Source organism: Schistocerca cancellata, chromosome 6 (genome assembly GCF_023864275.1).
Source record: "Schistocerca cancellata isolate TAMUIC-IGC-003103 chromosome 6, iqSchCanc2.1, whole genome shotgun sequence".
NCBI classification, from domain to species: Eukaryota; Metazoa; Arthropoda; class Insecta; order Orthoptera; family Acrididae; genus Schistocerca; species Schistocerca cancellata.
The window spans coordinates 611668463-611693125 of NC_064631.1; the positions used below are offsets into that span (position 1 = coordinate 611668463).

General features: G+C 45.7%; 1 protein-coding gene across 1 annotated transcript in view; it reads left to right on the forward strand.

Moving 5' to 3' along the window:
• Positions 1-543: 543 nt before the first annotated feature.
• Positions 544-24663, forward strand: part of LOC126088451 (translation initiation factor IF-2-like) — a 69513-nt gene continuing 45393 nt past the window's right edge. Inside the window, exon 1 of the mRNA XM_049906593.1 lies at positions 544-840. Coding sequence (XP_049762550.1) covers positions 544-840 — 297 coding nt within the window. The remainder of the gene's footprint in view (positions 841-24663) is intronic.

Below are 24663 nucleotides of genomic sequence, written 5' to 3' on the forward strand. Positions count from 1 at the left end.
AGGCACTGGAAGAAGTAAAGCTGTGAGGACGGGTCGTGAGTCGTGCTTGTGTAGCTCAGTTGCTAGAGCATTTGCCCGCGAAAGGCAAAGGTCCCGAGTTCGAGTCTCGGTCCGGCACACAGTTTTAATCTGCCAGGAAGTTTCGTATCAGCGCACACTCCGCTGCAGAGTGAAAATCTCATTCTGGAAACACCCCCTAGGCTGTGGCTAAGCCATGTCTCCGCAATATCCTTTCTTGCCGGAGTGCTAGTTCTGCAAAGTTCGCAGGAGAGCTTCTGTAAAGTTTGGAATGTAGGAGACGAGGCACTGGAAGAAATAAAGCTGTGAGGATGGGGCGTGAGTCGTGCTTGGGTAGCTCAGTTGATAGAGCACTTGCCCGCGAAAGGCAAATGTCCCGAGTTCGAGTCTCGGACCGGCACACAGTTTTAATCTGCCAGCAAGTTTCAAATCAACGTCTGTTTCAAAGATCGGTGCTTGCGAAAAAGATGTTACTCTCTGAACACAAAAAAATTAAGTTTAATACCGAGGATAGAGCTGTCGTAAATGGTCCATGTTGCTAATAATAACGGCGCGGCACTCCATAACGGCTCGACGTGCGAGCGGCCAGTGGACCGGTGTGGGTGGCTGAGGCCGCAGCGGCGGCGCACGTGGAGCGGAATGGCGTGGAGTGGGTGGCGGGCGACTGGCGACAGCCCAGGCGGCGCCCGGCCAGCGCTGGTGCCAGTGCGGGTGGTGCTGGCGCCAGCTATTGATTGTGGCGAGCCGGTGCCGACAGCCGTAAAACCACTCGGGCGGCTCGCAAAGACAGCGGCGGCGGGGGCTGGCGCCAGCGGCCGGGAGGTGAGGGGACAGCTGACAGCACTTCCAGGCATTACTGCGGCGGCCGGCGTTAGGCGCACAAACAGCGCACGCCGCGCAGCCGTTTGTCACCGACGCCGACAGTCGCCGCCGCCTCCGTCTCGGGCCAGTTTTGCATTCCCGTACATCTCTGGCACATTTTTCATAAGCACTGGGGCCACCTTCCAACGTTTATAAAGATACCATAAGAGCACCCCAGTACACCCCTAAAATTTTTGTGAAATGTCATTTATAAAAGCTCTGTGAAAAGATCTTTTTGTGTGATACAGGTCTATGTGCTATGTCTCACTCAGCCGTACCTTTCCTACGTAAAAACAATATACAAGCATCACAGATCAAGATAACGGAGTGTATGTGGTACATGAGCCGACCGTCCTATGTGAGCGCTTGTGGCAAAACGTCAGCTTCGTGCGACCTATTGCTATTTCAGTCCCCCTTTGCCTTTCATGTACATCATGTGACAGCCCTCTTATAAATACTGCGCATGGGGAAAAAAATAAAGAAAGAGGCCAGAGAATGAATCTGCTCAAAGAAACAGAAGTGAACTTTTCCAAATTACATGCTACGTGAATACAGTTCCGCAAAAAATCATCAAATAGCTCTGAGCACTATGGAACTTAATATCTCAGGTCATCAGTCCCCTGGAAGTAAGAGCATTCCATAAATATTAATACAAGCCACACATCAAGGTACAGTCCTGGAAAAACATAATAATGTTGATGGTGTTGAGACAGCAACCAGCCACAAATTTATTTTAAGTTCCTTTATTCAAAAGGTACCGTTACCGGTTTCGAATCATTACGATTCATCGTCAGACGCCTTTCAAGCTTTCATTACAACATGTGCTGCGTTTTTTAGTGCTTAGTTATCCTAAAATATAAATAATACATAATTATAAGCACTTCACAAAGATGGTTGAGTTACAGACTGGCACTCGGATGTGACTCACGTGAAATGTCGGTTTGGAGTACTTGTTTTCGTAGTTTTCGTCCAGCAGACGATGTTTGTAGTTTTCGCCGCATTCACATCATTGCACACATAAACTTGCATAATTGAGCGCTTCATATTTGTCACTAAATGCATTTTCACCACATTTCTAATACTACGATATATCAAGCATCTTTGACACTCATATGTTTGTAAACACTATGTATCTATCAAAACATGACGTGCAAGTTAGAAGTCTGTTCTGTGAGTAAGCTGAAGTGCTCAGTGATACACATTTACGTGTGCAACGACAGAAATGTCTTTTTACGACGTAGTGGTCTTTCAGAACCATTTTTCTAAATATTCATATCGGACACAAACTGCTTGAACCACCACCGCGTTTATGCTTTAGTGTCTGAAGGTCTGTGCTAGATAGAGTTGGAGAGGAGAGAGAGAGAGTGAGGGGGGGGGGGGGTAATGTATACGCATGTGTGACGAACTCCTTTCCCTCGAAAAGAAGACGTGTCACTAATCTCATTTGTACTAAGACTGCAGTACACGCGAGCTGCCTATTTCTTTCCACCGCCCTGAATGGAATGCGTAAGTTCTAATTAATGTTCATCAACCTGCAGTCTCCAACAGTTGTTGTCCACTGTGCAGAAAACAGCAGACCGGTCGTGAATCCGTTATCTTGAGGCTGTAATAAAGTCATAGCGAGGAAATGGTTATTTATAAATAATTAAATTTCCAATTAGTTTCTTCGTATGGGATGCCACTCGCTTTTTATTAGCAGCCGGCCGCTGTGACCGAACGGTTCTAGGCGCTTCGGTCCGGAACCGCGCTTTTGCTACGGTCGCAGGTTCGAATCCTGCCTCGGGCATGGATGTGTGTGATGTTCTTAGGTTAGTTACGTGTAAGTAGTTCTACGTCTAGAGGACTGATGACCTCAGATGTTAAGTCCCATAGTGCTTACAGCCATTTGAACCTTTTTTTTTTTTATTAGAAGAGCACGAAAACTGCACAATTACATTCTACTTTAGAGTCACAAATAATTTCCATTCTAGAACAAAATAATCATCTGCGTATTTCCGTAATTACTATCACAGTGTTCTCAACTACATGTCCAAATAACCAGAAATTGTTAATAAAGTCTTAACTGACACCGACCGCGGCGTATTTCCGTAATTACTATCACAGTGTTCTCAACTACATGTCCAAATAACCAGAAATTGTTAATAAAGTCTTAACTGACACCGACCGCGGCATACAAGAAGTCTGTCCTCCGACACTGCCGAAACAACTCTCATCTTACAGTCGAACAACTTCGCCTGCCATCCAAGTTAGGTGCGATCCGAAGATCACCGAAGTACTTTTCATATAGCAGTTGTTTATTGTTCTGCTGGTTATTAATACTTGTGAAATAATGGTATGATAGCACGCTATTGAGAGATACTTTAATTCGAACTGCAGGTAAATACGCTGTTTAGTTTTCTACATCTACATCCATAATCCGCAAGCCACCTGACGGTATGTGGCGGAGGGTACCTTTGACTACCTCTATCGGTTCTCCCTTCTATTCCAGTCACGTATTGTTCGTGGAAAGAAAGATTGTCGGTATGCCTCTGTGTGGGCTCTAATCTCTCTGATTTTATCCTCATGGTCTCTTTGCGAGATATACGTAGGAGGGATCAATATATTGCATGACTCCTCGGTGAAGGTATGTTCTCGAAACTTCAACAAAAGCCCTTACCGAGCTACTGAGCGTCTCTCCTGCAGAGTCTTCCACTGGAGTCTATCTATCATCTCCGTAACGCTTTCGTGCTTACTAAATGACTCTGTAACGAAGCGCGCTGCCCTCCGTTGGATCTTCTCTATCTCTTCTGTCAAGCATATCTTGTAAGGATCCCACACTGGTGAGCAGTATTCAAGCAGTGGGCGAACAAGAGTACTGTAACCTACTTCCTTTGTTTTTGGACTGCATTTCCTTAGGCTTCTTCCAATGAAACTCAGTCTGGCATCTGCTTTAGCGACGATTAATTTTATATGGTCATTCCATTTTCAATCTCTCCTAATGCCTGTTGTTGTGGTCTTCAGTCAAGAGACTGGATTGATGCAGATCTTCATGCTACTCTATACTGTGCAAGGTTCTTCGTCTCCCAGTACATACTGCAACCTACATCCTTCTGAATCTGCTTAGTTTATTCATCTCTTGGTCTCCTTCTACGATTTTTACCCTCCATGCTGCCCTCCAGTACTAAATTGGTGATCCCTTGATGCCTCAGAACATCTCCTACCAACCGATCCCTTCTTCTAGTTAAGTTGTGCCACAAACTCCTCTTCTCCCCAATTCTATTCAATACCTCCTCATTAGTTATGTGATCTACCCATCTGATCTTCAGCATTATTCTGTAGCACCACATTTCGAAAGCTTCTATTCTCTTCTTGTCCAAACTATTTATTGTCCATGTTTCACTTCCATACATGGCTACACTCCATACAAATACTTTCAGAAACGACTTCCTGACACTTAAATCTATGCTCGATGTTAGCAAATTTCTTTTCTTCAGAAACGCTTTCCTTGCCATTGCCAGTCTACATTTGATATCCTCTCTACTTCGACCATCATCAGTTATTTTGCTCCCCAAATAGCAAAACTCCTTTACTACTTTCAGTGTCTCATTTCCTAATCTAATTCCCTCAGCATCACCCGGCTTAATTCGACTACATTCCATTATCCTCGTTTTGCTTTTGTTGATGTTCATCTTATATCCTCCTTTCAAGACACTGTCCATTCCGTTCAACTGCTCTTCCAAGTCCTTTGCTGTCTCTGACAGAATTACAATGTCATCGGCGGACCTCAAAGTTTTTATTTCTTCTCCATCAATTTTAATACCTACTCCGTACTTTTCTTTTGTTTCCTTTACTGCTTGCTCAATATACAGATTGAATAACATCGGGGAGAGGCTACAACCCTGTCTTACTCCCTTCCCAACCGCTGCTTCCCCGTCATGCCTCTCCACTCTTATAACTGCCGTCTGGTTTCTGTACAAATTGTAAATAGCCTTTCGCTCCCTGTATTTTACCCCTGCCACCTTCAGAATTTGAAAGAGAGTATTCTAGTCAACATTGTCAAAAGTTTTCTCTAAGTCTACATATGCTAGAAACGTAGGTTTGCCTTTCCTTAATCTTTCTTCTAAGTTAAGCCGTAGGGTCAGTATTGCCTCACGTGTTCCAACATTTCTACGGAATACAAACTGATCTTCCACGAGCTCGGCTTCTATCATTTTTTCCATTCGTCTGTAAAGAATTCGCGTTAGTATTTTGCAGCTGTGACTTATTAAACTGATAGTTCGGTAATTTTCACATCTGTCAACGCCTGCTTTCTTTGGGATTGGAATTATTATATTCTTCTTGAAGTCTGAGGGAATTTCGCCATCTTGCTCACCAGATGGTAGAGTTTTGTCAGGACTGGCTCTGCCAAGGCTGTCAGTAGTTCTAATGGATGTTGTTTACTCCCCGGGCTTTGTATCGACTTAGGTGTTTCGGTGCTCTGTCAAACTCTTCACGCAGTATCATATCTCCCACTACATTTTCATCTACATTCTCTTCCATTTCCATAATAATGTCCTCAAGTACATCGCCCTTGTATAGACCCTCTATATACTTCTTCCACCTTTCTGCGTTCCCTTCTTTGCTTAGAACTGGGTTGCCATCTGAGCTCTTGATATTCATACAAGTGGTTCTCTTTTCTCCAAAGGTCTCTTTAATTTTCCTGTAGGCAGTATGTATCTTACCCCTAGTGAGATAAGCCTATAGATCCTTAAATTTGTCCTCTAGCCATCCCTGCTTAGCCGTTTATATTCCTTTTTGCCTGCTCCATTTACTGCATTTTTATATTTTCCCTTTTATCAATTAAATTCAATACCTCTTCTGTTACCCAAGGGTTTCTATTAGCCCTCGTCTTTTTACCTACTTGATCCACTGCTGCCTTCAATACTTCATCCCTCAGAGCTACACATTTTTCTTCTACCGTATTTCTTTCCCCCATTCCTGTCAATTGTTCCCTTATGCTCTCCCTGAAACTCTGTACAACCTCTGGTTCTTTCAGTTTATCCAGGTCCCATCTCCTTAAATTCCCACCTTTTTGCAGTTTCTTCAGTTTTAATCTACAGGTCATAACCAATAGATTGTGGTCAGAGTCCACATCTGCCCCTGGAAATGTCTGACACTTTAAAACCTGGTTTCTAAATCTCTGTCTTACCATTATATAATCTATCTGATACCTTGCAGTATCTCCAGGATTCTTCCATGTGTACAACCTTCTCTTATGATTCTTGAATCAAGTGTTAGCTATGATTAAGTTATGCTCTGTGCAAAATTCTACCAGACGGCTTCCTCTTTCATTTCACCTGCTACGTTTCCTTCTCTTTCTTTTCCTACTATCGAATTCCAGTCACTCATAACTATTAAATTTTCGTCTCCCCTCACAATCTGAATAATTTCTTTTATCTCATCATACATTTCATCAATCTCTTCGTCATCTGCGGAGCTAGTTAGCATATAAACTTGTACTAATGTGGTAGGTGTGGGCTTCGTGTCTATCTTGGCCACAATAATGCATTCACTATGTTGTTTGTAGTAGCTTACCCGCACTCCTTTTTTTTTATTCATTATTAAACCTACTCCTGCATTACCCCTATTTGATTTTGTATATATAACCCTGTATTCATCTGACCAAAACTCTTGTTCCTCCTGCCACCGAATTTCACTAATTCCCACTATATCTAACTTTAACCTATCTATTTCCCTTTTTAAATTTTCTAACCTGCCTGCCCGATTAGGGGATCTGACATTCCACGCTCCCATTCGTAGAACGCCAGTTTTCTTTCTCCTGATAACGACATCCTCTTGAGTAGTCCTCGCCCGGAGATCCGAATGGGGGACTATTTTACCTCCGGAATATTTTACCCAAGAGGACGCCATCATCATTTAACCATACAGTAAAACTGCATGCCCTCGGGAAAAATTACGGCTGTCGTTTCCCCTTGCTTGCAGCCGTTCGCAGTATCCGCACAGCAAGGTCATTTTGGTTAGTGTTACAAGGCCAGATCAGTCAATCATCCAGACTGTTGCCCCTGCAACTACTGAAAAGGCTGCTGCCCCTCTTCAGGAACCACACGTTTGTCTGGCATCTCAACAGATACCCCTCCGTTGTGGTTGCACCTACGGTACGGCTATCTGTATCGCCGAGGCACGCATGCCTCCCCTACAACGGCAAGGTCCGTGGTTCATGCCTACCTTACCTCCGAGCGAATGGAGTCATCCGTCCCACGTCACCGGCGTGCGCCCAATCGAGGGAAACACAGTCACTTGTGAGCGAGCGGTCTAGCGTAACGGTATCACTGTTTTCTAAACAGGAAGAACGGAGTATGATCAAGATTGAATGTGCCAGAGGTCGTACAGCACCACAGTGTCATCAGGGTTTGCAAGAGGCGTTCGGGGAATCGGCATTGCCGTACAGAATAGTGGTACGTTGGGTAAAAGCCTTCAACGAAGGTCGGCAAAATGTGGCAGACGTGCATCGGGTAGGTCGTCCTAGCGTCTCTGAAGAAGAAGTGCACAGTGGACAGTGATCGACGCCATACGATTCGTGAGCTCGCCCACGAAACCGGATTAGCGCATACGACTGTGCTATGGGTCCGGATGAACGCCTGGGCATGTGAAAAAGCTCATCACGATGGGTTCCGCATGACTTGACGGAAATGCAGAAATGGATGCGTTACGACGCTGCTCAGACGCACTTGGAGTGCTATGAGCGCGAAGGAGAGACTTTCTTGCGCCGTATCGTAACACTGGATGAGACATGGGCCACATCATACGAGCCAAAACTGAAACACCAATCGAACGAATGGCGTCATCATGGGTCGCCGCGAAAGTCGAAAGCGCGTCAGAGCCCTAGCATGGTGAAAGTTATAGTGATTCTTGTATACGATTGTGCTGGTGTTATCCTAACGCATTACGTTCCTCCACGACAGACCGTCAATGCATAGTAGTACTGTTCGTTTTTGGAGCATCACCTGCGACCAGCTTTGCGAAAGAAGCGGCGACACTTTCTGCGCAACCCACCCACCATCTTGCACGACCTTGCGCGGGCACATACAGCGCGAGCTGTGGCTGCTCTGTTCGGTCGATGGGACTGGGAAGAACTGTACCAAACATCACACTCCCCGGACGTAAGTCCTTGTGACTTTGATTTGATTCCGAAGATGAAGGAACCACTTCGTGGCACTCGCTACAGAACTGTTCCAGAGATTCGACAGGTAGTAGACCGCTCCATTCGCACCATCAACAGAACAGGCTCTGCTAACGGTATACTACGCCTTACACGTCGCTGGCAACGGGTTCTATACAACTCTGATGATTACTTTGAAGGACAGTAACTCTTTTGTATCGGTTGTGAATAAATAGTTGCCACTGCTTAAGTTCAAACCCTCGTATATTACAAAAGGAGACGTAAGCCATTTCCAGTAATGGTAGTGTGTTGAGAATGACAAATTTTTGTTTGTTTAAGCATTTAGCCGGCCGCGGTGGCCGTGCGGTTCTGGCGCTGCAGTCCGGAACCGCGGGACTGCTACGGTCGCAGGTTCGAATCCTGCCTCGGGCATGGGTGTGTGTGATGTCCTTAGGTTAGTTAGGTTTAAGTAGTTCTACGTTCTAGGGGACTTATGACCTAAGATGTTGAGTCCCATAGTGCTCAGAGCCATTTGAACCATTTTTTTTTTTTTAAGCATTTGCGAGGCTGGCGTACAGGTGACCCTCGACAGACGCCTCACGTGGGCGCCACACATAAAGGATATTAGGGTTAAAGGCTACGGAAGATTGACAACACTTTACCCTATCTTGAACCCGAAGACAACCCTACCCACTCCCTGCGGTATTGCGCTGTGTCTCGCCCTTATAGGGCCGGTAATGGAGTATGCGGCAGTCGTGTGGGGCACTGCGGCAGACTGCCACATCTGGAGATTGCAGGGCATCCAGGGTAGAATCCTTAGGATAATCATGAAACTCCCGCGTGGTTTCCCAACTAGGGAGCCACATAATATCACAGAAGTACAGACAATTAAGGATAGAATTAGACAGACGGCTCGACTTTTCTACGAAAAGTCACAGCAGTCCGAAAATAGGCTTGTCTCGAATCTCGGGAACAAACCACACAGGAGGGGCACAACGAGACGGCCCGACCTGCTAAGGCAGTGAAAAACTGCCACAGTGATGTATACTAACCATCATAAAAGGCTCAACACACAATGGGACCAACACAAACAATAGGACGACCTAAAATACACATTAGGAAGTGCAGGAATAGTGCAAAGCACTTAATTTGCGTAACCTAGAGATAGTCAGGCACTACTATCCAATTAGGTAAAGAGAGCGAGGCGGACAGACAATGCAGCACGCTCGGCTTTGCTTTGACTCTCCTCCTCCTCCTCCTCCTCCACCTCCTCCTCCTCCACAACCCCCCCTCCCTCCCTCCCTCCCACCCCGTCCCACACTCAGAGCACCGGTAGTAAAGTTTCGGAAAGTCCGTTGCGCGCCTGATTCTTAATTCCGAGCGCGGGGCGGCTGCGAGACGTGGATTGGCGGCGGAGCGACGCGCCTCGTGTTTACGACCGTAAAAGCGTCTGCCCGGCGCCTCCAGTGCTCGCTAAACAAAAGCGGGGGCGTTGTTCATTACTGCGTCGCGGATTAGGGCCCTGCCGTTTCAAAACTCGACGCCGCTTGTCCCGTTCGGCGGTAACGAGTGGCAGCACGTAAATTGACATTGACCCCTCCGCCGCCAGCGAGTGCCGGCTGGGGCTGTGTCGTTTTTATTGTAAGGCGATTTGCTAATGGCGCCGGGGCCGGTCGGCGTGGAGCTTGATTGACGTTGCCAGTCGCCGGTGCTCTCGGATGGGATTACCGACCGACTAGTGCGCTGCCCGGCTGTTTCACCGATGATTGCAGGCGCCGTTTCATCAAGACGGCAAACCGCTTCCTTGGCGCTTTCGTTTCCCCGAACTTGCCCGCCCCTCCATCAGCTCACTACAGATCTAGCCAACTAGTTTGTACCGCCGCGTTGTCCTCGCGACTTCCGCCGCGAATACGAGAACTTCTGAGCTCATTCGTTTAAGACGTTCCTATACGGCACGTTAATCACTTTGGCAGAGTTACTGCTGCGGTTTGCGCGTTTGGCTTGGCGTAAATCCATTGCGCAACCTTACACTGGAAGGGAAACACAAAAGCGGACGTGCGAAGGGACGAGTTTTGCGCTGTTATAACGTGGAATTTCGCGTTACGAAGCATTCACACTAGTCAGCAAAAAAGTACGTCCTGTCAGATTTCAGCAAGACGCTACGAAAAGTGGCTTACTACGATGCAAGGCCGTTTGCAACATCAGAGGATGAATCCAGTACACGCCATACTGAAACTCAGCTTACTGAAAAGTGCCGTATCAGGTCGCTTTGCCGTTAAAAGTTGCGAACTGTGAGTGTATACATTCTTGTACACAACTTTGGATGTGACTTTCTTATAATACGAGGCGTGTTTTTTAAGTAAGTACCGATTTGAAATTAGAAAAAGACATGCTAAGATACCTCAATAATTTTATTTTTATATGAAAGCCTGTACCTTAATCTACTTTTCCACATAATTTCCGTCAATATTGAGGCACTTGTCATAACATTGTACCAGGTTTTGAATACCCTCCACATAGAAGTCTGCCGCCTGACCTGTTAATCACTGCATCACCACTGTTTTGACTTCGTCATCGTCTTGAAGACGCTGACCTCCCAGGTAGTTCTTCAAGTGCGGGAACATATGGTAGTCACTGGGCGCAAGATCGGGGCTGTACGGAGGATGATCTAGAGTTTCCCATCGAAAAGATGTGATGAGATCTTTAATCTGATTCACCACATGCGGACGGGTATTGTCTTGCAGCAAAACGATGCCCTTGCTCAACTTCCATGGACTGTATCTTTGATTCTGCTGTGACGTAGGCCACCCATGTTTCATCGCCCGTAACAATTTGGCTTAAGAAATCATCACCGTCGTTGTGGTACCGCTCAAGGAAAGTGAATGCACTGTCTAAACGTTTGGTTTTGTGCACATCCGTCAACATTTTCGGTACCCAACTTGCGCACAATTTTCGGTAATTCAAGTGCTCGGTCACAATGCCATAGAAAACACTACGAGAAACATTAGGAAAGTCATCTTGCAAGGAGGAAATCGTAAAGCATCTCTTTCCTCTCACCTTATTGTCCGCTTCCGGCACCAAACTTTCATTAACGACCGAAGGACCCCCCACTCCGTAGTTCATCATGCTCATTTGTGCGGCTATCTTTAAATTCTCTCACCCACTTTCTTACCATTCCATCACTAATAATGTTTTCTCCGCAAACTGCACAGATCTCACGATGAATATCGATCGCTTTTAGGCCTTTAGCACTAAGAAATCTTATAACAACCCGTACTTGGCGGGACTCACGATTATCGGAGGCATCTCAAACACTCAGTACACAACGTAAACAAGGAAGAATCAGGCTGTAATGGCGTCAGTGCGTAGATTAAGATACAGGCTTACATGTAAAAATAAAATTATTGAGATATCTTAGCACGTCTTTTTTTAATTTCGAAACGGTACTTACTTAAAAAATACGACTCGTACAATATCGGTAAACAACACGACTGGTAACAAATATTACAATCTTACGTAATTGAAGGTGGAGGGGGGAGAAAGGACAGGAAAGCAACTAATCGTATCACCTGCATCGGGACTTTATGCGGAAGCAGCAGCGACGAATGAAAATGTGTGCCGGGACTCTAGCCCGCGATCTCCTGCTTATTAAGGCAGTTACGTTAACCACTGCACCTCCCACAATCGGTGTTTATCGCAGATGGGCAGACTACCTCGGTACGCTGCCCAGGTCACCTACACTGCCACCCAACGCCACCTATTTGCAGTCCCAGTCCGTGTACTCCGTGCTCACTGATTTTAGATTCCCGCTGGAGGTCGAACGTAAATGCGCATCTGCACTGAAGGCTGTGGATTAATTGCTCATCCAAGAGAATCAGTTATATGAATGCGTGCTGCATTCGTAAGTATAATAATATGAATACTACCATATCTCTAGGTGCAAAGGTACAGGATCTCTCGACAAGCTTCGCTTGACCTGTAGCGGCCCTCCACATGCACGGTTTTAATCGCGAGGCTGAGTTCCTGAACGCGACCACAACCGTGCCGCTCAGATACATTGAGAGAAGTTCCATATCCGCGCGATACTCGTCGTTCAGTAGTGCTCCACGCAACAGTCTACTTGTAAACGGTGAAACCCGAGCACAAGTGCGCCCGACTGTTTGGCATTTCCTCAGCTGTGAAGCCCCACGTGGAATGTGCGCTACGAACATACACCGATGAGCCAAAGGAACTGGTACACCTTCTAATACCGTGTAGCGGCTCCACGAGTACGCAGAAGTGCCGCAACACGACGTGGCATGGACTAGACAAATGTCTGAAGTAGTGCTGTAGGGAACTGACACCATGAATGCTGCAGGGCTGTCCATAAATCCGTAAGAGTACGAGAGGGTGGGGATCCCTTCTGAGCAGCACGTTGCAATACATCCCAGATATGCTCAATAATGTTCATGTGTGTGGAGTTTGGTGGCCAGCGGAACTGTTTAAAGTCAGAAGAATGTTCCTGGAGCCAGCCTCTATCAAATCAGGACGTGTGGGGTATCTGATTGTCCTGTTGGAATTGCCCAAGTCCGTCGGAATGCACAATGGACGTCAATGAATGTGGGTGATCAGACAGGATGCTTAAGTACGTGTCACCTGTAAGAGTCGTATCAGACGTAACTGTACACGTCCCACACCTTTACAGTGACTCCATCAGCTTGAACAGTCCCCTGCTGACATGCAAGGTGGATAGATTCATGACATTGTCTCCATACCCGTACTCGTCCATCCACTCGATACAATTTGAAACGAGACTCGTTCGACCAGGCAACATATTTCCAACATATATTGAAACGTCCCCTTAGAACAATTTATACACGACTGTGCTTAACCTGACACACAATATTATTTAGCGCAAAGCAATCTGACTTTCAAAAATCCCTACAAAAGAATGGCCCTGACTAACATTAACCTATACCTTTCACAAATCACTTACCTCACAAAAATCTTCATTACTCGAACTACTGCAATACAGCGAGCGCCACTATTGCCAGCTAAATAAAAGATTCAAACTACAGAAGGCACTAACTACTGATAGGGATAGTTAGCAAATGAAAGATATTAATAGAGAACAAACAATGTATTTACCTTAATAGTCATAATATATATAGCAGTTCATGACAAATTACAAAACTCCGCCATCTCTCTCCCCACATCCACCACTGCTGGCGGCTCACCTCCAACTGCGCAACGCTACGCGCTGTTCACATCCAGCTGCCGCTGCCCAACACTACAATGGCAGACAACAATGAAAACTAGCCACAGGCTGCACACAGCACAGCCAGTGATTTTCATACAGAGCGCTACGTAACGTTGCCAATAAGAAAATATAAACAGCCTTCTTACATAAAGAAAACATAAACAGCCTACTTACAATATCAACAGTCCAGTGTCGGTGTTGACGGGCCCATGCGTAAGGCTTTGGGTCGTGCAGTCATCAAGGGTGCACGAGTGGGCCTTCGGCTCCGAAAGCCAATATCGATGACGTTTCGTTGAATGGTCTGCACGCACGCTGAGACTTGTTGATGGCCCAGCAATGTAATCTGCTGCAATTTGCGGAAGGGTTGCACTTCTGTCACGCTGAACGATTCTCTTCAGCCGTCGTTGGTCCCGTTCTTGCACGATCTTTTACCGGCCTCAGCGAGTCGGAGATTTGATGTTTTACCGGATACCTGATATTCACGGTACACTCGTGAAATGGTCGTACGGGAAAATTCCCACTTTATCGCTACCTCGCAGATGATGTGCCCTATCCCTCGTGCGCCGACTATAACACCATGTTTAAACTCACTTAAATCTAGATAACCTGCCATTATAGCAGCAGTAACCGATCTAACAACTGTGCTAGACACTTGTTGTCTTATATAGGCGTTGCCGACCGCAGCGCCGTATTCTGCCTTTTTTCAAATCTCTGCATTTGAACACGCATACTGTTTCTTTGACGCTTCAGAGTATTAGCCGCAGCCTTGCTCCGTGTGAAAACTAATCGGACACATGTAATTACCGCTACTACTTCAGCAGGTATTGCAACTAAATAAAGAAAAACTGGCCAGGTGCGAGTAGGATTCGCTAACTGAGGGTGCCGTACAAACTTTATTGTGTATACACATGGTTCATCCGTTCCAGAATGCGAGAATATCGACGAGTTTTGCCTGTCATCGTCACTGATACTGGCAAGATATCGATCCCAGGGATTCCAAGCCTTTCGATAGTGCTTTAATTTCAAATCCGGAGTCAGATGTCGGATAACAAGTGACAAAAGAAATATTTTTCGTGCGATATAATTCCAAATTACCAATTCTCTAACTTTTTCCTTCAGTTGAATTGTGAAACGTTTCTTCTTGTCAAATTGTATGGTTCTACGTCAAAGGGAAATATCCTATTGGTTTCAATGTGTAAGTTTGCGAGTTTCGTATTATTTTATACGGGGTGAAAAGAATTTAAACCGACAATCTCTGGGAGGTTTTAGGGGACATCAAAACAAATATTTTTCCCTAATGTCATTTTTTCCTATGAGGAATATTTAAAACCGTAGAGGAAGATTTCTCTGGCGGCAAATTAATTAAACCAACAAACAGTTTTCCATTTTTTTATGAACAAGAGACACAACCCAATTTCAATTACAGTAGATTTTCAAAAATGCCTCCATTGACACTTAAACAAAGGTTACACCTTCGGATCATGTTCTGTCTATCCTGAATTGTTCCAGCTGCTGCTACTATCCGGGCAACCAGATCCTCTTCTGATGCAACAGGGGTTGCGTAAACAAGGTTGCGCATCTCTCACCACACAAAAAAGTCCAGAGGGGACATATCTGGGGATCGAGCAGGCCATGGTACAGGACCACCTCTGCCAATCCACGTTTCTGGGAACCGTCGGTCGAGGAATCGACGCACACGACGACTGAAATGTGCCGGCGTCCCGTCATATTGAAACCACATGCGTTGTCTTGTAGGGAGCAGGACGTTTTCCAGCAATTCTGGCAATGTTCTGGCGAGAAAATTGTAATAGTGCCTGTCATTTAATGGCCTAGGTAGCAGATACGGCCCAATTAAACAATCCCCAACAACACCGACCCACACATTAACGAAGAACCGCACTTGATCAGAGCTAGTAACTGTCGCATGTGGGTCATCCTCACTCCAAACATGAGAATTGCGCATGTTGAAGACTCCATCACCCCCGAACGTTGCTTCATCGGTAAACAACACAGAGGATGGAAACGTAGGATGCATTTCACACTGTTCCAGGTGCCACTGCGAAAACTGTGCTCTGGGTGGATAATCAATTGGTTCCATGTTGTGGACATGCTGTAAATGAAATGGACGTAACAACTGCTCTCGAAGGACTATTCTTACATTCGACTGATTCGTCCCCATGTTAAGTGCAAATGCACGAGTGCTGATTGAAGGATCCTGCTCCACATGCTGCAAGACAGCTTCCTCAAATTGCAGCGTTCTTACCGTGCGACGGCGTCCCTGTCCAGGTAATCTGCTAAATGACCCGATCTCACGCAGACTTTGGTACACAGATTGAGGTACGGAACCCTAAAAACGTGGTGCTTGGATTACTAATGAAACTACCTCTTCAGTTATATTTATTAACCACTTACCTACAGAATTTCCCCTGACAAAGACAACTCAAACTTTACCTATTCATTTGTAACCCACAATATACAAGCCCAACGCAATCTGACTGCTGTACATTGACAACATGACTTCCAGTAATTAACACAAAGAATGGCCCTCAATTGCAAGAAATCCTAACAATAATACAAATCTAAAAAATATGAAATTAAAGAAATATGAAACTACCTCCAACTCTGTTAATTGGCTAAACTCATTTCAGTCACGAATCCCAACAGTGCAAAACCCATTCTTTTACATAAGTCACTTACCTCACAGAAAATCTTCATAACACGAACCACAGCAATTACAGCAAGTAGCAACTACAGCCAGCTAAATAAAAAGATTCTAACTACTATAGACTAACTACTAGGAGGCACATGGTTAGCGAAAGAAAGATTTTGCTGAAGAGTAAACAGTGTATTTAGACCTTATTCATGTGACATCCAGTTCCAAAAATGTCAATAATTCCACTGCCCAAACATTATCAATCAAACATCCATCATCATACATTTCCTTCTGTATTTTCTTATAAACACTTCATTTCATCTCACTTACAATGCATGTTCTACCAACACAGTCTCCACTAAGAATATCATGTCCACACACTTCCCTATCCTCTCGCTAACAGTTAGTCCGTCTAACCAGAGACTCTTGTCGAGATTATCACAATCTATAGCGCTGTCAGCATATAAACAGGCTACTTACAACAAGTACATGTACGGTCAAAATCATATTCCTTTGATTAATGAGCTGTGACACAATTACCCAAACAATTAAAACATTTGATTAAAGATAAAGCCAAACGGAAGGACGCAGTGACGAATAAGAACATATTTGCAGAGAGGTGTCTTACAGCTACTCAAACTTTTAGCAATGGATCGCTCCCTCGAAGACTTAAAATTTGACATAGGATTTTTCGCAGATTCGCCATCAAATATAATTCCAGAGAGATGCAAAGCATTTAATTCGTTCGCATGCGGGTACGGGGCGCATCTGAGCGGAAACTAAACTGCAGACCTGCCTGCCTTATGAGACTACTTACAAATGGACATTCTTGTTCGCGGAACATTATGGCTCTCCCTAAATCGCGCTGTTAAGAGCGCCTCTATCTCAGAGCACACCCACTGACCCAGTACAAATCAACACTTGGTTTGAAATGCACTTGAAACATATGCACGCAAGCAATTTACAAAAACCATTTGTGATGACAGCCGCTTGAAAATGCCAGCTGTGTGATCACGAAGCTGATCGCCTTCTGCATGTAGGAGGCAAGTTGTGAGCCCTGTTAGGTGTCGATTTTTGAAAGTGTTCCATAGTTCAAGTAGGAGTTAGCCGCACTCATTGATCTCCATAAGCAGGGCAAGGTAGATTGGTCAACATTCTCGAAGAAACTGAGGAAACGGAGATGTACACTCGCATGAAGAAACAGCCTGACAACATACTTAATGTACCAACAGCGTTACGAAATAAGATATATATACAAAACTTTAACTGTGTTTCAATCGGTTAAATTAGATTTGGGGATTCTCGATCTCATATACGAAAAATTGTCTAATTTGACGTGAAACGCTGGAGTGCCCTTGCATTCAAATTCGAACTGACAACCTCGTTATACGATCGACACAGATTTTCCATTAAGGCCAACTTGCTCGTTGTGTAGTTCGTGAAAATTAACATCAGCTTTTTTTTCTATTTTGCTTATAATTTTACAATATTATACTTCTTTTAATACTCTACATTTACATACAGACTGTCCAAATTTAATACTTTGCATTTATAAAGTAATGTAAGAGATGCTTACAAATGTGATCTCGGAAATAACAAAAGACACGTAATACCTATTCTTCGGTCTATCTATCAGTTCCATATTTGCTTTACATAATGGTTGCGTCAAATGTGACCAAGAAATGTTGCTGACTAAGAATTAACAGAAATAACACACGCGACAAACTGTGTACTGTGAGATAGGACGGATTTCATATCCTAATATAGTAACGTAGATGTCGTCGTAATTTGATTCTAGGTATCCACTTGGCTGTCTGCTTTCCAGATGGACTTCAAGTTGAACGTCAGAAAGAACTTACAAGTGTCACTGGTGTAGAGATACATAATGCAAGTGGACTTATGTTTCTGCTATTATGTATGTAATTGTCATGCTTTAGATATCGATGTACATACAACTGTTTGCTGTTTTCTGTATCAGATGCCACTGACATTGCCTTTACAGCCTAATATCAGTTTGGGTAAAAAACGTTTAAGGTGCACCTCATTGTGCTTAGAAGATGACTTTTAACAAATATTTACAAGCTATGGGGCAGCAATTATTCAAGATTTTAAATTCGCAACTGCCTTTCGGTGCGTGGAGTGGGATTCTGGTTGCTGATTTTCGATTTTATGAGCAAGTGTTGCGACTTAGACCAACTGCTGGTAATTAGTCGGAACAGTTTTTGTATCAGGCGCTGGAGCTATTAGTCGGAACAGTTTTTGTATCAGGCGCTGGAGCTAAATACCTCGCTGGAGCTAGTGTTTGATGGAAATAATGTATTGAGCGGGGATCAACTAAAGCTAACAAACAAAAGTGAAGTATTGTATTTTTGTGTGGCTTTTGACACGTAATTTTTGAACTGTTACTCTGTTTTGTATTTGTGGAAATTATTTGCGTTAAGTTGCAAGAAACTGGTTCAAACTGTATATTGGTTATTAGCAACGTACGTTTTCCAGTCCAATGGTCGGACCCTGGAATCTGAAGAAGTAAGATTGCTCCAGGGCATTAATCATTGGTGTTGTGTATTGTGTATTTAACCGGGGACATAGAATCGACGGAGAGGCTTCGTCCCGCCGTAGCCCTCAGTGGTTCACAACCCCACAACAGGCCACAGCACTCCATCCAACTCACCGCCGCCCCACACGGAACCCAGGGTTCTTGTGCGGTTCGACACCCAATGGACCGCCCCCCCCCCTCCCTCCCTAGAACGTCTCATACCAGACGAGTGTGTCCCTAAGTGTTTGCGTGGTAGAGTAATTACGGTGGAGGCAGTGTTTGCGCATCAATCGCCGACATAGATCATTGGTGCATTGATGCTGAATGGCAGCAACTTTAACCCTGTTTCATGGGTCTAAACGAGGCTGTAGGCCCCGCTTCGTAAGGGTTGCAGTGGAGTTAACAGATCAGGGGGTGAGGTAACGGGCGAGCTGTGGCACCCTGGAAATATTCTACGTTCGGAGTTGGGGTGGCCGCACAGGACGCTCGTCAAAGCCGCGGCTGGTTAGCGACCGCTTGGTGCCCCACAATAGCTGGACCACGTGGTGCCGAACGTTAGCCGGACGAGAGGGGTAGCCCCAGCGCGTGGTCCAGCGTGGCTGGGAATTCCGCTGTGACGAGGACGGTGCTTTGTGTCAATGAAGGAGATGTCTATGCCGGGAGTGTCAAAGATGACGGACCTTAATGGCAGACATTTCACAGTTCGTATAGGAATTAATAGTATCCAGATGAGTCATGATACCTCAAAAAGAAACCTGTACATTACCATTATTTGCACGACGGTTCTGATGGTGTAATTAGACTTTTACCATCTTTATTAGTTCAAAGTTTAGTATTTGACGGTAAATTGTACAAGTAACACCCAGCAACGAATTTCCAAAATCCAAGCGCTTCATCCGATTTCGTAGATCCACGTGTCTTTAGAAAGCTATTAGTGTAAACCTAAATTGGTATGAATTACAGGAATGTAACTTGCATAGTACATGAGTTATTGGAGGTCAAAGTGGTCAATTACTATCGATCGCGTCAGGCCATAAGTATTCCACAGTTACACGAAAAACCGGTAGGAGCATGTTTATAAATATATTTATTCCTCTGTCTTTGTTTATATCCGATATATATGAAGAAATTGGTTAAATATTTACTGTGTGTTAGAAAGCACAGAGACATTAGGCTCTTGGCCTACCTTTTGCTTCTTTTCTTTTGATATGTGTTTATGTAATTGTTTATGTATTTAATAACGTGTGTTGGAGTGTGTTTATGGTCCAGCCGTAGAAATATTTATTTAATTTCAAGTTATTTAAATGTAAATCCAGTATTTAGAATGTGTTTCAATACGTTTGTGAGTGTACATGTGCTTGGAGGGAGCGATCTAGCGAATCACAGCGCTCGTTACTAAGGGAGGCGACTACCGAAATGAATGGAGGGAGTGCGGCAGTTCTGGAGAGTACGGGACGGGACACGGGAAGTGCTGGATGTGAAGGCGCGACGGACGGTCGCGGGAGAGACTTAGAAGAGTGTGGAGAGGTTTGCACGTGGTCGCGAGGGATAGAAATACTTCGGAGTGCACACTTGCGAGGTTTCTACAGTGAAGACGTAGTGTGCTTTTAGAAGTGAATCTCTCTCGAGCTGTGTTGTTGTTCGCAACTAATTATGTGCTGTAGGAATCTATTGTTTCCCTGTTATTCAACTTATATTTTATTTAATTGCTGGACCATCGACCCAATAAGTGTTTTGCAGAAATATACCGCATTCTGAAAAGTACTTCTACTATTGTACTCATCATTTGAAGTCGTTAAGATAGAACCTGCAGATTTTATTTCATTGCAATTTTTCATTTATAAATGTCTATATTACGTTCAAAATTCACAATTGTCGAGTGATAGGAACCTTCGACAATTCGATTCATGTATATATTCATATTGTATACTGTAGACTCAGCTGTATGTGGCCTGTAATGCGGCAGCTACGTATCCCAGCCCCTAGACAACGAAACCAGCAAAAACTTTTAATATTGCAACGCTGAGTCGGAGGGTGCGTAGTTATTTTGAAAGCCCGCAAGGGCTCGCCGATAAACGTTTCCTTGTTCATCAGCGATGCATTGCGTCGCACAAAACGCCGCTCGCAGTACATTTGTGAGAGGTTGTGGATTCCAGCCGCGGACGCCATTCGGAGTCCATGGCACGGAGGAAGAAAGCGGATGAACGTTTCAGTGATTTTAGGGACGATGTGGAACATTACAAAGAGCTGGCTGATAGGCGAGGAGTTTATTACAGATTGCCTGTTTCCTGTCTGGTTTCGTATACCAGCGTATTTCAACCTACCTCCGTGATAGTAACAGTCAGTCCTGACCTAAAATATTCGCATTCTGATAAAGGCGTGTGGCAGCGGCAGATTCCCGCAGTGGGGCGTCCGCACCACAGGCGAGCCGACGCTCGCGCCCTTGTGCTACCCTACTGCAGGGCCGGACCCGCCCAGCTTTTAAGATACGGCTGAGCAAACCAGATTGCGGCGCGGGCCTCTTTGTCGGCGATAACGGAAAGGCGCTGCGAACGGCGGAGGCCCAGCACGTTTCCGACGCGACGCTTCCCTGGCGCCCGTGTCCGTCTGTCCCACATCCGCCAACTGGCAGCCGCAACCACGTACTCACCGTGCGTCTACTTGTTCCGAAAAAAGCCGAGGCCGTTTCCCGTGGTCCCCTAAATCGATTAAGGCAAGGCGGCTATTGAGCCTCGAAAACGACACGGTCCATTTTCTGACTCATCTCTCCAGCCTGAGCTAGAGACTCCTTCTCGGATGACCTCGTCAGCTACCGCACGCTCCGCCTCAGTGTTCGAAGCTCGGCAGTGCTTGTCCCTATGCGTTACGGAGCGTCAATGAAAATCCGAAAAGTAAAGCAAACAACACGTTTAGTCACATACACTGATGTCCAAGATTAAAGCAACAAATGGAAATTTTGCAAGGCTGCCTTATTTTACAAAAAGAATATAAACAGGCGACAGTAAAGTAGAATCAACGTAAAGAATACAGAACATAAATAACTGCAACATGCATAACGGTAGACAAATACACTACTAGCCATTAAAATTCCTACACCACGAAGACGACGTGCTACAGACGCGAAAGTTAACCGACAGGAAGAAGATGCTGTGATATGCAAATGATTAGCTTTTCAGAGCATTCACACAAGGTTGGCGCCGGTGGCAACACCTACAACGTGCTGGCATGAGGAAAGTTTCCAACCGATTTCTCATACACAAACAGCAATTGACCGGCGTTGCCTGGTGAAACGTTGTTGTGATGTCTCCGGGAAGGAGGAGAAATGCGTACCATCACGTTTCCGACTTTGATAAAGGTCGGATTGTAGCCTATCGCGATTGCGGTTTATCGTATCGCGACATTGCTGCTCGCGTTGGTCGAGATCCAGTGACTGTTAGCAGAATATCGGTGGGTTCAGGAGGGTAATACGGAACGCCGTGCTGGGTCCCAACGGCGAACGGCCTCCTATCACTAGCAGTTGAGATGACAATCATCTTATCCGCATGGCTGTAACGGATCGTGCAGCCACGTCTCGATCCCCGAGTCAACAGATGGGGACGTTTGCAAGACAACAACCGTCTGCACGAACAGTTCGACGACGTTTGCAGCAGCATGTACTATCAGCTCGCAGACCATGGCTGCGGTTACCCTTGACGCTGCATCACACACAGGAGCGCCTGCGATGGTGTAGTCAACGACGAACCTGGGTGCACGAATGGCAAAACGTCATTTTTTCGGATGAATCCAGGTTCTGTTTATAGCATCATGATGGTCGCATCCGTGTTTCGTGACATCGCGGTGAACGCACATTGGAAGCGGGTATCCGGCATCGCCATACTGGCGTATCACCCGGCGTGATGGTATGGGGTGGCATCGGTTACACGTCTCGGTCACTTCTTGTTCGCATTGACAACACTTTGAACTGTGGACGTTACATTTCAGATGTGTTACGACCCGTGGCTCTACCCTTCATTCGATCCCTGCGAATCCCTACATTTCAGCAGGATAATGCACGACCGCATGTTGCAGGTCCTGTACGGGTCTTTCTGGAAACAGAAAATGTTCGACTGCTGCCCTCGTCAGCACATTCTCCAGATCTCTCAGCAATTGAAAACGTCTGGTCAATGGTGGCCGAGCAACTGGCTCCTCACAATACGCCAGTCATTACTCTTGATGAACTGTGGTATCGTGTTGAAGCTGCATGGGCAGCTGTACCTGTGCACGAAATCCAAGCTCTGTTTGACTCAGTGCCCAGGCGTATCAAGGCCGTTATTACGGCCAGAGGTGGTTGTTCTGGGTACTGATTTCTCAGGATCTATGCGCCCAAATTGCGTGGAAATGTAATCACATGTCAGTTCTAGTATAATATATTTGTCCAACGAATACCCGTTTATCATCTGCATTTCTTCTTGTTGCAGCAGTTTTAATGGCCAGTAGTAACGGATTTGCACACACATTCCGACAACAAGATAGTGTACTCACTGTGGGGTGAACTACCTCTGGCAGCTATACAGACCTGACAACGACGGGATATGCTGTGAATGATGTCATCAATCTGATGTTGAGACAATAGCGCCCACTCTAACCTGCAGTGCTGCCCGCAAGTCCTGGAGAGCAGCTGGCGGATGGTGACGTGATGCGACACGTCTCCCTTGGCATTCGAGACATGCTCCATGGGACTCAAATTGGCAGAGCGATCAGGCTACGCCATGCGTGCACTATCTTCCGTTTCCAAGAAAACAGAAACCATCCGTGCTCTATGAGGTCGAGCATTACAGTCCATCAATACGAAGTCTGGGCCCCCAAGCACCTCACAACAACCGCACGAGTTCTCTAGATCTCGTCACGATACTTGACAGCATTTAACCCTTGCCGATTCACCCGCACAATTTCGTGAAGAGGTTTTAGAGTGGTCAACATAATCTCTGCCCACACTATTAGGGATCCATTCCAAAATGTTTGGGTCCCGGACTCGTGTTCCACATTCCCTCCGGGTGTGAATCCGTTGAGAATCACTCTCGAGACCAAATCGCGACTCATCTGTGAGAAGAAAATTGGCCCACTGTTCGACCGTCCAGGTGGCACGTTGACGACTCCACTCTAGGCATTCCCTTCTGTGAAGACGCGGCAGATACACAAACACTAGGCATCCGACAATAAAGACTACTCTGCTCAAGCCATCACTATACCTTTTGCTTCGAAACAATCCATCCAATGGATGCTGCGATGTCAGATACGACTTGCCGTGCAGCACTAACGAGGTACCATCTCTTTCTGATGTCACACGAGGTCGGCCCTGCCCTGGTCACTTTCGTTCTCTATAAACAATCGCTACATCCGAGAAATAACAGAGCGATTCACGTAAAACCATCGTGCCACATCAGTTTGCGACTGTCCTCCTTCCATTCTTCCTACAGTCCTCCACCGCAGAGTCTGCCAGGCGTCTTCTCTGTGCCGTACTGCAACATCTGCGAATGTGTACACAGCGATTGTGGATGTGGGACTACCCGGCAAACAGTACCCCGTCGGTGTGGTTGTCCATTGACCGGAATACCATCGTCCGTGCAGAATACCGTCGTACGGACATCTGTTGATAGTTTGTATAATTATATCGTGAATTAGTCACAGGACAGAGAAATAGCGGAATGTTGCTTTAATTTTGGACACCAGTGTATGTTAGTGTTTTACACGGTCCAGTCACATTACTGTCATCGCAGTCTATGTTCGTCGTCAACGTGCGACAACCACCCATAGAGGGCAGGTGGCAGCACTAGCAGTGGAGGGTTACAAAGCATGTCGGGAGGACGCGGAAAACGGTACAGTCGTTCTCGTAATGCAAAAACAGAGCGATTTATCTGACGTCCAAAAGGGCATGATCTATGGCTTCGGGCCAAGGGTGGAACTATTTCCAACCATTTCCGAAACGCCTAAGTTTGTAAACTGTGCGCGTTCCGCCGAGTTTGAAGTACACCGTGCATAGCTAAATGGCGCTATCCGAAACCGAGTCCGTAGCAACACGCATCTGTTGTTTACAGGTTTACAGTAGTCAGTTGTAGCTGCCTCGCTTATACGCTTCAGTCCCGAAACCTGTTGGACGGACGGTGTATACCCGTAGGCCACCTTATGGTGTGTGTACCCCTGTCATTACCCCCCCCCCTCCCTCCCCACCTACAGACCCC